Source organism: Eulemur rufifrons, chromosome 7 (assembly GCF_041146395.1).
Source record: "Eulemur rufifrons isolate Redbay chromosome 7, OSU_ERuf_1, whole genome shotgun sequence".
Taxonomy (NCBI): Eukaryota; Metazoa; Chordata; class Mammalia; order Primates; family Lemuridae; genus Eulemur; species Eulemur rufifrons.
The window spans coordinates 220,436,034-220,448,702 of record NC_090989.1 but is presented as its reverse complement, the minus strand read 5'-3'; the positions used below and the strand labels follow the sequence as shown (position 1 = coordinate 220,448,702).

The 12,669-nt window shown below is 38.4% G+C and overlaps 1 protein-coding gene across 1 annotated transcript in view; it reads left to right on the top strand.

The window, feature by feature from the left end:
• Positions 1 to 12,669, top strand: part of TMC1 (transmembrane channel like 1) — a 152,096-nt gene that overhangs the window by 110,758 nt on the left and 28,669 nt on the right. Inside the window, exons 12-15 of the mRNA XM_069472117.1 lie at positions 450 to 644; positions 3,543 to 3,722; positions 3,840 to 4,001; positions 10,709 to 10,837. Of these exons, the coding sequence (XP_069328218.1) occupies positions 450 to 644; positions 3,543 to 3,722; positions 3,840 to 4,001; positions 10,709 to 10,837 (666 nt within the window). The remainder of the gene's footprint in view (positions 1 to 449; positions 645 to 3,542; positions 3,723 to 3,839; positions 4,002 to 10,708; positions 10,838 to 12,669) is intronic.

The window sequence follows — 12,669 nt, the reverse complement described above, 5'->3', positions numbered from 1 at the left end:
CATAAAAACACTATTATACCTTTAGGACTTTTATTCTTTATATTTGGTAATAAAATAATGTTATTTGCTTGAAACATGAGACCATCAGTAATCAGAATCAGATATTTTAAATAATAGAACAATGCTCACTAATTATTTACAGGAATGAGCTAGCACAATATTTAAAGTGACTCTAAAACATTATTATGTAGTTTTAAAAAATTGTACTGGATGGAAATATCTTTTAGAATAAAGACGATGCTAGTGTTAGATCAATTTTCAAGAATTCTTTCTTCTTTCTCTCACTTGCCATCACTTGTTAACCATATTCACCTGGTTTGTGAAATCTCAGGTTTAGTTTATATTGTCATTCTTCACATTCTGATGTTTGCAAAAATATTCCTGAGTTCATGATACTTTTTGTAGCTAAGATATTCCTTTTTGTTTTATTTTGTTTTGCCTCGGCACAGGAAGCTATCATAGAAGAAAGAGCAGCCCAAGTAGAAGAAAATGTCCACTTGATCAGATTCCTGAGGTTTCTTGCTAACTTCTTCGTGTTTCTAACACTTGGCGGGAGTGGATACCTCATCTTTTGGGCTGTGAAGCGATCCCAGGAATTTGCACAGCAAGATCCTGACACCCTTGGGTGGTGGGAAAAAAATGAAGTTCGTTTCTGCATGCTTTTTATGTGCTTAGAACCTGAGATCTGTTATTTTATGGGTTATGCTTCTATGATGGAATATTAAATAAGGCCACTCTTTGCCTACCACCCATCCCGCCTTACAGTTAACCAAATTTATTGTGCATTTTCCACTCTATTCAAGTCTTAATTCTAAGTCTACTATCAGTTTTTCATTTTATAATTTGAGGATAAGTTAGAGTCAGAAAAGATATTAGAAAACATACAGTCCAACCACTACATTTTACAGAAGGAAATGATGAATCTCAGGGAATTGGATGATGCATTTATGGTCACAGAGTTAGAAGAAGCATCAGGGTAAGAACCTTGAGTCTTGATTTCAAGTCCAAGACTGTTTTTATGACCCTATGTTGCTGTCTCCATAAATCCCCCATCATTGAAAGATCCAGTTGTTAACTGAATTCTTTGAAGCAGCCATGACACATCCCTTGGGCCCTATATTGATTCCACTGGAATCATTCAGATGGCCTCCCAACTTTGGGCAACTTGGGACTTCCCTCTGTTTTTTACTAGAAGCCTGACTGTACCTCTCTATCTCCTCCTCCCCCTGACTTACTTCCTCTCCCTCCAAATGCTATGCAGATGAGGAAGGCCAGCTCCTTGCCAGTAATTAAGCTTTATGATTGTTATTTGTCTTTATCGTATCTGCCCCTTTAGCAGGTCAGAGAAAGGAGGCTAGAGGTAGATATTTAGAATCAGGAAATCACTGGTCATGAGTTGTTGCTAGGGCCTGCTCCCTTTCATAAAGTGTTCTAGCATACAATATGATATCATTTTGAGCTTGGGCATTTTCAAAATATAATATGTGCAGATTTAGGCTGTGGGAAGTGTAGACTTCCCACACTCAAACTTTTGCGGAGCCCTGTAGATCAAAATGTTAAGATAAGTCTTCATACGCATAGAATTTCCTAAAATATCTGGAAAAGCAAATGGTAGAATCTATAATACTTACCAAAAATGGCTCCAAATAAAAACATTATATGTATTTCTAAAGTGGTGCCAATAAAGATGAGAGTCCATATATTTTAAAGACTATAATATCATAGTCACTTCATGAAAACCTATAAAATAAGTCATTGGGCAAAGGGATTTTATTTATTTAAAACAGAAGAACACCTCTAACCATTTACTAAGTTTGCTTTCAAAATTCTCTCGTACAGATATAATAGTATGTGTAGGCAAAATTGTCATGCATGTTTGGCCCATGATTCATATTGATCATATTTTTGTATAAATGAACCATATTAAAGGATGAGTAGTTGATTATCATTAAAAGAATCACTCTTTGTAGGAACCTCTTTAACATCAATTTCAGGCAGCCCCTGAGTCTTAGGGGCCAATGAAGGTAGCAATGGGGGTTCATGAATAACTTTATAAATTTGATGAAGCCAAATTTAAATTTACCTTATATAAGATTTCACAGGATCTGCCAAGTTTTTACATTAGACTGCAGTTATATCATGCTGATTTTATATTATGTCGTGCTGAGTTTGAATCCTGATGGTCATAACTTATATAATGTTCTTAATAAAAATGACACAAACATATTAGCAATTATTTTCTAAATATAGCTGGTAGTTATAGTCATTCAAAACGTGGAGTCCACAGTGGAAAATAGGAAATGTTTAGTGGTGACAATTTGAGCCAAATTGGGAAAGACAGTCACCAGAGTTTCTTTTTTTTTTTTTTTTTGAGACGGAGTCTTGCTTTGTTGCCTGGGCTAGAGTGAGTGCCGTGGCGTCAGCCTAGCTCACAGCAACCTCAAACTCCTGGGCTTAAGCGATCCTACTGCCTCAGCCTCCTGAGTAGCTGGAACTACAGGCATGTGCCACCATGCCCGGCTAATTTTTTCTATATATATTTTAGTTGGCCAGATAATTTCTTTGTATTTTTAGTAGAGACAGGGTCTCGCTCTTGCTCAGGCTGGTCTCGAACTCCTGACCTTGAGTGATCCACCCGCCTCGGCCTCCCAGAGTGCTAGGATTACAGGCGTGAGCCACTGTGCCCAGCCAGAGTTTCTTGAAATCTTTTTTTCCCCCCATTATAAAATTAGTGCATGTTTTGGATTCTTTCCTTTGACTTAATTTACCCTAATAATATAATCATAACGGCACTGAACAGTCAAGAGATAAGAACAACATTTCCTACTGTTCATGTTCCTATTCATGTTCTCTCTCTCTCTCTCTGTCTCTCATTCTCCTCCATCACTCTCTTGCCTTTGGCATGATAGATCAGTCTTTCATTTTTAAAACATTTCTACCTTGGCTTCTATAACATTATATCATGTGTTCTCTATTTGTTTCTCTGAATCTATTCTCTTTTCTTCAATAAAACCCATCACATTTTTTTTTGTCCCTAAAAGTTTGCATTCCCCAAGATTCAGTATTTAGTCCTGAGCCCATCTCAGGGAGTTCAACAATTTTAACTGATTAAATTAGCCCATAGGTTGATGATTATAAAATTAGTATTTCCAGTTTGGATCTCATCCTCAAGCAAATCATTTTCTATTTCCCTTGGAAATCTTGTTGCGAAGTGCCTCACTGTATTAGAATCAGTTGCCATGTAGAACGGTAGGTGTTCTCTGGGTAGAGAGTGATGTAAATTGCATTCCTCACTATGCCAGGAAGTAGAGTATTACTACTGGCACATACACGTGCTCCTACACATGTATATCTTGAGAATATGTGTTAAATATTGTCTTTGTTGTTTTATTTAGATCAAATTCTAAAAATGCATGAAATAATCCTTTTTTAGTCTTATAAAAGATTAAAGTAACCTAGCAGGGAATTTTCCAAAATTCTGGGGAAAACAATAATAATTTTAAACACCTTTAACCTAGTTCCTTCTTTATGTCTCCTTGTAGATGAACATGGTTATGTCCCTCCTGGGGATGTTCTGCCCGACACTGTTTGACTTATTTGCTGAACTGGAAGACTACCATCCTCTCATCGCTTTGAAATGGCTACTGGGACGTATTTTTGCTCTTCTCTTAGGCAACTTGTATGTATTTATTCTTGCTTTGATGGATGAGATTAACAACAAGGTAAGCCTGTGTCTGGATTGTCGTTGCCATCAGTGTTAAATTCCCAGTCTCAAGATTGTCAGAAGTGCCTTTGAACACTGTTGTTTTCATTTTTGTTTCCATCTCTTTGCTTTCTAGATTGAAGAGGAGAAGCTAGTAAAGGCCAATATTACCCTGTGGGAGGCCAACATGATCAAGGCCTACAATGCATCGCTCTCTGGAAATAGCACTGGGCCACCTTTTTATGTTCACCCTGCAGATGTACCTCGAGGTCCCTGCTGGGAGACAATGGTAGGACAGGTAATGCTACCAACAGAAGTGTGTGACAATTAGTGAATTCAAAAGAGCAGAGTCAATGTTTCTTCCAAAAGAGAGGTCTTTTTTAAATTGCTTATTAATAAAAATAGCTGTGATTTATTGAATATTTACTGAGTGCTGGCTTTGAATTTCATATATATTATCTCAAGCAGTCCTTACATCCATCCCTTGAGGTAATACTATTATTGTATATCCCTTTTACAGTTACATATTAAAAAAGGACAGTTTAAAATAGTGTGAAGAGCTGTTTACTACCTATTTGCGTTATAATAAAGCACCCAGATTTAGATATACGGTCAAACAAATATTTAAATGGAACTCCATTGTTACTTGTTTGCTATAAAGCAAGACAGACAGAACAAAAATGAATTCTTTTGGGAGCACACAATAATACTAATTTTAATTATGTCAATTTTTGTCAAATGATTTTCTCTTAAGAGTTCAAGAAAATACTATTTCAAGATGTTTGCATTCTTAATGATTTTGTAAAGGACCCCAATCCAAGACTAAGTGGTATTTCACCAGAAAATAGAAATAGTGTTTCATGTGGCTTTCTGTCCCATAAGGGAAACCAAACAAAACCAAACAAACCATGAAAAAAATCTACCTCAAGTCTCTTATTTCTACATAGATCTAATTCATATTTTGAAGAGCTTATGATCTTATCTCATTAGAATTGATATTCCTAATGTGCATTTCATTAACTTATTTTGGGCTTTAGTTCCTCATTGAGAACAGAGATTTTTAAATATGTCATAGTGCTTCTGTTTGTTAGACAACAGTTCTGTTTCAGGAGTAATGTGGTCTTTGTGAAATTATTTGAATAATTTTTAGTGTGATTATTTTTTGTAAGATACAAGAAAAATTGAAGAATTAATATTAGTCTTATAAAGCTCATATAATTTAAACAAATTTGTATATCATTAGATATCTTTAGCCTTAATCAGATGCTTATCAAATTTAAGCCACTCAATTGTGATTTCAACTGTGGAAGAAAAAAAAAGGTAAATGTACATAATTAGACATATATCATTGAAGGCTGAGAATAAAAAGTATAATATAATTAAGAATTTTATGTTACTTTATTTGTTAAAGTTTCAGGGACCAGATTAAATCCCTTACTCTTTTTATGTGTTAGTAACTATTTGATTTGCAGATGTGCAAATTTCATACATGTTTACAGGAACATATTATGTATGACATGATAAATGAAATGAGATCGAATACAAGCTGTCCGTATTTAGTAGAGAGGTGCTTGTGATTCGAGGTGTGGCAGACAGAATAATGGCCCCCAAAATTGTTCATGTCTTAATCCCTGGAACTATGAATATGTTACATTACATGGCAAAATGGACTTTGTAGATGAGATTAAGTTAAGGATCTTGGGTTGGAAAAATTATTGTAGATTATTTGAGTGGATTTAATGAAATCACAAGGGTCTTTATGAGTGGGGGACAAAAGGTTCAAAGTCATAAAACTGGGATATGAGAAGGGAATCAGAGGTTGGAGTGATGTGCTATAAAGATGGAGAAAGGGACCAAGAGCCAAGGGATGTAAGTGGCCTCTAGAAGCTGAAAAAGGCAGGAAATAGATTCTACCCCCACATCTGCACTTTGATTTTAGACTTCTGACTTGCAGAACTGTAAGAAAATAAATTTGCATTGTTTTAAGCCACTAAGTTTGTGATAATTTGTTACAGGAACAATAGAAGATGAGTGCACAATGGTTCATAAATTTTGATGTTTCAACGTTCTTTGAAGTGAAGTATTGTCATGGTGCTTGACAGGAGTCTGTTTTATCATATCTAAGCTGCTCTCTAAATCTAGAGCACAAAATTCAAGAATGGAAAGAAAAATAAAAAGTACAGTTTTCACAAACTCAAAGATTTGAGGCGTTCTCTTCTGGAAATCCTAGAAGGCTGGTATAAGGACTAAGAAACCTACTCTTTGACAGGCAAACACCTATTGAATAGGTTTAATAGAATTAGCTGTAAAGAATGAGACCTGGCTTGGCCACTTCTGGAGAGGAGGCGTGGATTAATTAGGTACTAACGCCAGTGCAATTAGGAGAATATTTATGTTTCACATGCAGAAGCTTTTGTGATATGCCCTCACATACTGACTTAAAATAAAGGGAATACCATTTATTAATACTTAATTCTTCCTCTTGGAAGCCCCTGGACCATGCAGCTTGTCTTGTATTCTTTCGTTGTTGTTCCTGCCTGTAGTGATTTTCCTGGCTTCATCATCTTTCCTTACTACCGTTTGGATTTCCCCCTTCTCTTACACCTTCCTTCCTCCAAAGGAGCATTAAGCCCTTGTGGGAAGGTCTGCAGGAGCTGCCGGGTGGGGGTGGGGTTTGGCTCTGACTGGAATGTTGATGAGGCAGGTGGAATCGCTGGGAACAAGGAAAAGAGTAGGGACAGAACTCTGAGTGCTGGCAAGTTCTGGCCTCTACGAGATCAATATCTATATCCGTGCATCTGGAAAATTTCTAGCCTTTAATTACTTAAAAAAACGATTCCAGAAGAAAGAGTAAAGGCAGCTTCTTTGCATATAATGTTGGAGATGCAGCCTAAAGGCTCCTTCATTGTTCTGTGAGAACATTCCAGATGTTTCCTCTTCTCCTCCATGGATGCCCTCTGCTTTGATTCTCCTCAAGGATGCTGTAGGATACAAAAACCTCTTTGATTTGAATATAAGATAATTTGAAATTAGCTGGGCATGGTGGTGCACACCTGTGGTCCTAGCTACTCAGAAGGCTGAGGTGAGGGGATCCCTTGAGCCCAGGAGTTACAGTGAGCTGTGATTGTGTCACCGAACTCCAGCCTGAGTGACAGAGCAAGACCTTGTTTCGGGGGGAAAAAAAAAAGGTATTTTAACTGCTTCTTTACCTCTCAAAGATTCCCAAGTAGTCATTCAGTCTCCTCTTCAATGGCATTTGATGGGCAGGCAGCAGCGCCATTGCTGGGGGACAGCTATTGAAGCTGGACACTGAGCTCTGCATTTTGGAGAAGCAGAGCAAGCAACAGCTGAAGAAAATCACAGCAGTGGCTAAAATGTATTGAATACTTCTAATTACCTCCTTGAATTTTAAAATTACCCTCTGTGATACATTATATTACGATTCCTGTTTTATAAACAAGGAGACTGAGACTTAGAAAGGTAATTTGCTCAAGACCTCTCAGAAAGTCAATTTCAGGAGCCCCAACTGAGCCAACATAGTTTGCTTACAGAGTTTGTGTCCTTATTCCCAGGGCTTAATTGTCCCCCAGAAACATAATTAGCATCAACACACACGCTCTGAACTCCTGCCTTGGAACATCTCCAGTCCGTGGCCCTTGCTGATGCCCCTTGCCTGTTGTTTTCCCTTTACTCAGTAATGACTGATTCCCTTAGGTTTGCTCATCACAGCTGCCCAGACATTTCGACTGGATGTCACGAGTGCAAAGGTTTTAGGTGTGACCCTCAATAAGAGGGCGTGCTCCCCGTCCTGACATTCTGACAAGCTTGTTAGGAACTGGGCTTGGATGATGTCCCCGAGATGGGCTGGGTCAGCATTTTTTGGATTCCCTTTCCTCTAACTTGTATTTTTTTCTATGGTATGTGAATAAACATTTTTACATTTTAATTTTTGAATCCTCTTCAGGTAACTTATGTGAAAGTTAGGTCACATAACTTTTATGCATGGGAAAGAATAGAATTTCAACCATTGGAGTGACGATGGTTAGGAGGAGGTGGAAGACTTCCCAACCACTCTGAGATGTTTTCTCACCTGAGGAATTCTTCCGGACCTGGCAGTGGAAACCTAAAACTATCCCTCATGGCCTACCTCTGACTGATGCTCGTTACTAGAATCTGAACGCAACATTACCTGGGGAAAGGAAAGGAGAACAAGAGTAGGATAGAGAAAAAGTTATGTCCAGAAATAACTTCATATTTATTCCACATATCTTGAGTGCATGCCAAGTGCCAGGCATTGTGCTAGATACTGGAGATACAACGGGGAAAAATATAGCCCCCAAATTGTAAATTTACAATTCCAACAAGCACTGCAAGGATGAAATGCATGGACTCTGAGAACTTTTCATAGGAAGCTTGCCCTTGTCTGGGAAATGAGGGAAGTTTTGCTAAATTAGCGATGCTGTGGAGATGCATATTAGTTGATATAAACTGAGTCAAGAAAGAAGTGAAGTAAGAATGATTGAGTCCAGTGAGGACCATATGCAAAGATGCTGTGGACTGAAGGAAAGTAGAGTTTGAAGGTCTAGCAAAAGGCCAGAGGGACTGGAAGAGAGAAGACAAAGGGAAGAGCAATGCAAGAAGAACTTAGAGAGCCAGGCAGGAATTAGATAAGCAGAAGCTTTCAGATTAGGCACAAACCTCACACTCTCTTGGCCCACGTTTTACTCCAGCTGTTGCTGCAGCAAACAACTCCTGGCATCCTCTGCTTTCGCCACGTGGAGTGTTAATACCTTGTGGGACCATCTTAGACTAATTGGAAATGGGAGCTGGTGAATAAATATGTCCCTCTTCTGTCTCCAGAGTGGACAATGCTGAGGCTTGTTCTGTATTTCTCCTAAGTGGGTCCCCAGAAGTATTGAGACCTACTTGCCCCGGTAGTGGCAGCTTTTCCTATACCTTGGGGGAGAGGCTTTCCCTCCTTTGCTGCGTCATTCTTCCCACTCCCCACTCCTGTTCTTTGCAATCATGTCCCAAAATGTACTACTGCTTACAAGCCCTTGTCACAGGCACTGCTTTTGGTGGGAGCCAAGGCTAAAACTATTTATTTTTAAGTTTCAATGTTTTCTTTTGTTTTTATTGTATTTATTTTACAGCTAATGTATATTTATGATAGATGATATACTTCCCATTTATAATAGTAACAACTATTTTTTTTAAAACAAACCTTATTAACATTAAAAGAAATATCAGATAAATGATATTTCAGATGGTACTTGGACATGGCAAGAATCATGAAGGCGGTTTGTGACTGTCTGGGGTTTAGGAGGCACTGCTCAGAGGTGTGAGCCTGGAACTTAACCTAATGACTCCTAGTCAAATAAATGGCCCTTTGCCCCATGGGAAATTCTTCCTCACCAGTCATTTTTAAGGGGAGACTGCATAGGTAGCTGGAAATAAAAAGTAAAGACTTCTCATATTATGGAAGAGCACTCTGTATTTCTGGCAAAATAAATATTTAGATGTCCAGTGTCTTTAGGGCACAAATTATTGAGAAGGAGCAGAAAGGGAAGAACTGACATGAAGCATCATGTTGAAAGTTTATAATTATATGTCTAGTCTTATATTTATTGCCTACTGCCTTATGAGTTCCATGAGGAAATAATGAATTCCCCTCTAACCCACAGAACATATTTTGTACACAAATTCAAGTTCATACCACTAGGGTAATCAGTTTCTAATTTTCTAGACCTTTCCTTGGCGCATATATACACATATTACATGTATATATGAATATGCACATAGGATATTTTGTTAACAAATGAGTTCATACCACATATACTGTTCTGTAATTTTTTTAAACACATATTTTCCATCAAAGCATAGCATTTTAGCACTTTTTAAACAACTTTGTTGAGATATAATTCATATACCACAAGTTCACCTATTTAAAGCACACAAGTCAATGGTTTCTAGTATATTCTCACAATTGTGCATCCATCATCACCACAATAGCATTTTGTTTTCAGAGCTTACAATATTCCATTGTGTGGACACTCATTCTGTAATCTTCTCCTGAGCATATTTGAATTTATTCCAATTTTTATCTGGAAGAAGCGGTATTTTCACAAAGTTGTACAGACAGATTTGTGAACTTGTATGAATATCGCTGTAAGATACATTTCTAAAAGTGGATTTTCTTGATCAAATTTTCAACACTTTAACATGTGATAGATCTTACAAATTTTCCCCCAACACTGTGCCAGTCTAACTTCCTCATCAGTTTATGCCAGTGCCTATTTCACTACACTCTCACCAACACGGACTTTAAAACATTATCACTCTGTGAGGTAACAATTCATTGTTTTAATTTGCATTTTGATTAGGTGGGGTGTAAGTGTTTTTCAATGTTTTAATGGACTATTTGTGTATTTTCTTCTGTGAATTTTTTATTTGTATTTCTTCCCCATTTTTTTCTTCATTGGATTGCCCATCTATTTTCATATTGATTTGTAAATTTTTTTAATGTGTTAGGAATATTAACCCTCTATTATATATGTTGCAAGTGCTTTTTCCAAGTTTGCCTTTTAACGTTGTAAATAGGGTTATTTGCCACATAACAGTTTTAAACTTCTGCGTGGTCCGTATCTTCCTATCTAGTTTTAGTTCTTGTGTCATTCTTACAAAAGTTTCTCAGTCAAAAGAAGACTTTTGGTACAGTGAATGGAAAATAATTATTAAATATAAATAATTATTAATCATTAAATTAATTATTAAATATAAATGATATAAAATAAATATAAAATAAAATTTTATATATAAAATATAAATAATATAAAATAGGGTGATACATTTTTTATTTACTAAATACGCCTAGTCTTTTTTTCTTTCACCATTAATTTCAGTCTTCAAGCCAATACAGTTTTAGAAACAAGACAAATTTGATGCCAGCACTAGGCCCACTGGAAAACAGAACTGTGTGTGTTAACAGAGATACTGTCTCAATAGGAATTTGTGCGGCTGACTGTCTCTGATGTTCTGACCACCTACGTCACAATCCTCATCGGGGACTTTCTCAGGGCATGTTTTGTGAGGTTTTGCAATTACTGCTGGTGCTGGGATTTGGAATATGGATATGTAAGTATGATTTTAATTTTTCTCCTATCAGATTCTTTTTTTGTGAGTCACCATTTACATACCCTATTAAAAACGAAGGCCCTGCAGAGTTCTGTGGGTGGGATCGCCTTTTTAAATGGCAATAAATGAAGACCAGTAAGTATGGGAATAACTCAGAAGAGGGTAGACTTGAATTTCATGGTTTACAATATTCCAGTCAAATTAGCACAGGATGCCTAAAGCAATGGACCTCAACCTGTTAGTTAAGATGTTGAGCTCAGAAAATCTCGGCCCCATAGTCAGCACCTCCCTCCCCTCAGCCCTTGATGGCATTTCTAGAAGCAGGGCAAGATGGCTAGTGTCAGCTGCATATTCTGCCAATTCCTTTGGATTCTACTGGGCTCCTGGATAATGACCATGTGCCAGTGAGTGTGCAGTAGACCTGGGGGGCAGGGTGGGAGGAGGTGGATAAAAGGATTCACTAAATACGGAGCTTGCTCTCTCAAGCTCACAGTCCAATAAGAGCTCAACAGAAACACATGCAGGCAGTTTTGCAGGCTTCAAGGAAGGCCCTGTTTGCTGACAGGGCTCTGGCAGGTGGTGGAGCTGAATGCTGCCAGGGTGGCTTCTTTTCCTGAAACAATTTCCCAGGTTTCTGGGACCCCCACTGGTGCTGGCTCTGTTACCAGCTTTCCCCCTCTGCTCCACTCCAAGTCCAACAACAAAGTCTGAGAGCAGCAGTAGACCACTCTGTGGTCTAGCATATCACAGGGTTTCCACTGTCCCTCTTTGCAAATGAATTTGGCTCCAGGCATCCAAGGAAATATGACCTGGGGGTTGCTGGCACTCATTTGCTTAAAATCTTCCAGTGGCTTCTAAGCACTTAGAATGAATTCCAAATCCCGTTCTAGACCTTCAATGCCCTGTATGATCTGCTTTTCCTTCTCTCTCAGCTCATTTGCTACCACTTTTGCACTTGCCCTGCTGTTATCTGAACTGTGAGAGACACGTGGCAGGTGTGACGGGTTGCCTGGCCGATTGAACGTTGAACCTGCACATTCTAGCTCGGTCAAGGCAGCAGTGTCTATCCCTTCCAGGGATGTGGCCATGGAGTCAGTTCTGGCTTAGTGTTCTTGAGCCAGTGATGTTTCTGTCCTCACCAGCAAAGGAATATCTTCTACAGGCCCTGCCCGTTCTCTCTCATGCTCTCTACTCTCTGGACACGTCCTGCATTCAGGACTGTTTTCAAGATTCCAGGCTAGATCCTCCGTCTGGCTCTCTGACTCTGAGGGCATACCTTGTATGAGGTCATCTCTGTCGCCCTCCCCGGATGAGCCGGAAGCAGTTAGGTAATGCTCTTGGTGCACACAGTGAGGTAATGCTGTACATCCGATGCTGCCGTGTTGCCTCCCATCCCCCGCTATGAGGTATTCAGCTGGCTCGGCTTCATTTCTATTTCCCTTGCCTGATTCAGCTCCTCTGAGACACACATAAAAATGGCCATTTCTTTCTTAGACCGTCGCTCGGCTTTTGTCTGCCTTTTATGCCTTGCCGCTTTCCTCTTAAGTGGTAGAAAATTTGACTGCAAATATGAAGTCAATATAACATGATCTGGATGCATAAAAGCTATAATTAAATCACTGTAATTTATTATTTATTGAGTGCTGACAGTGCTCTTCGGTAAGTACAAAGTAAAGGAAAAAGACAAATTCCTGTTTTAGGTCATAGAAAAAGAATTTTCTCCCATGTCACCTTTGGAAGGCTCTTTGGAAAAAAGCTCAGAATCAAAACAAGTTTTAAAACAATAATGTTGAATGAAAGATCTTTGATGTGGATCCTATTATCATTGACCC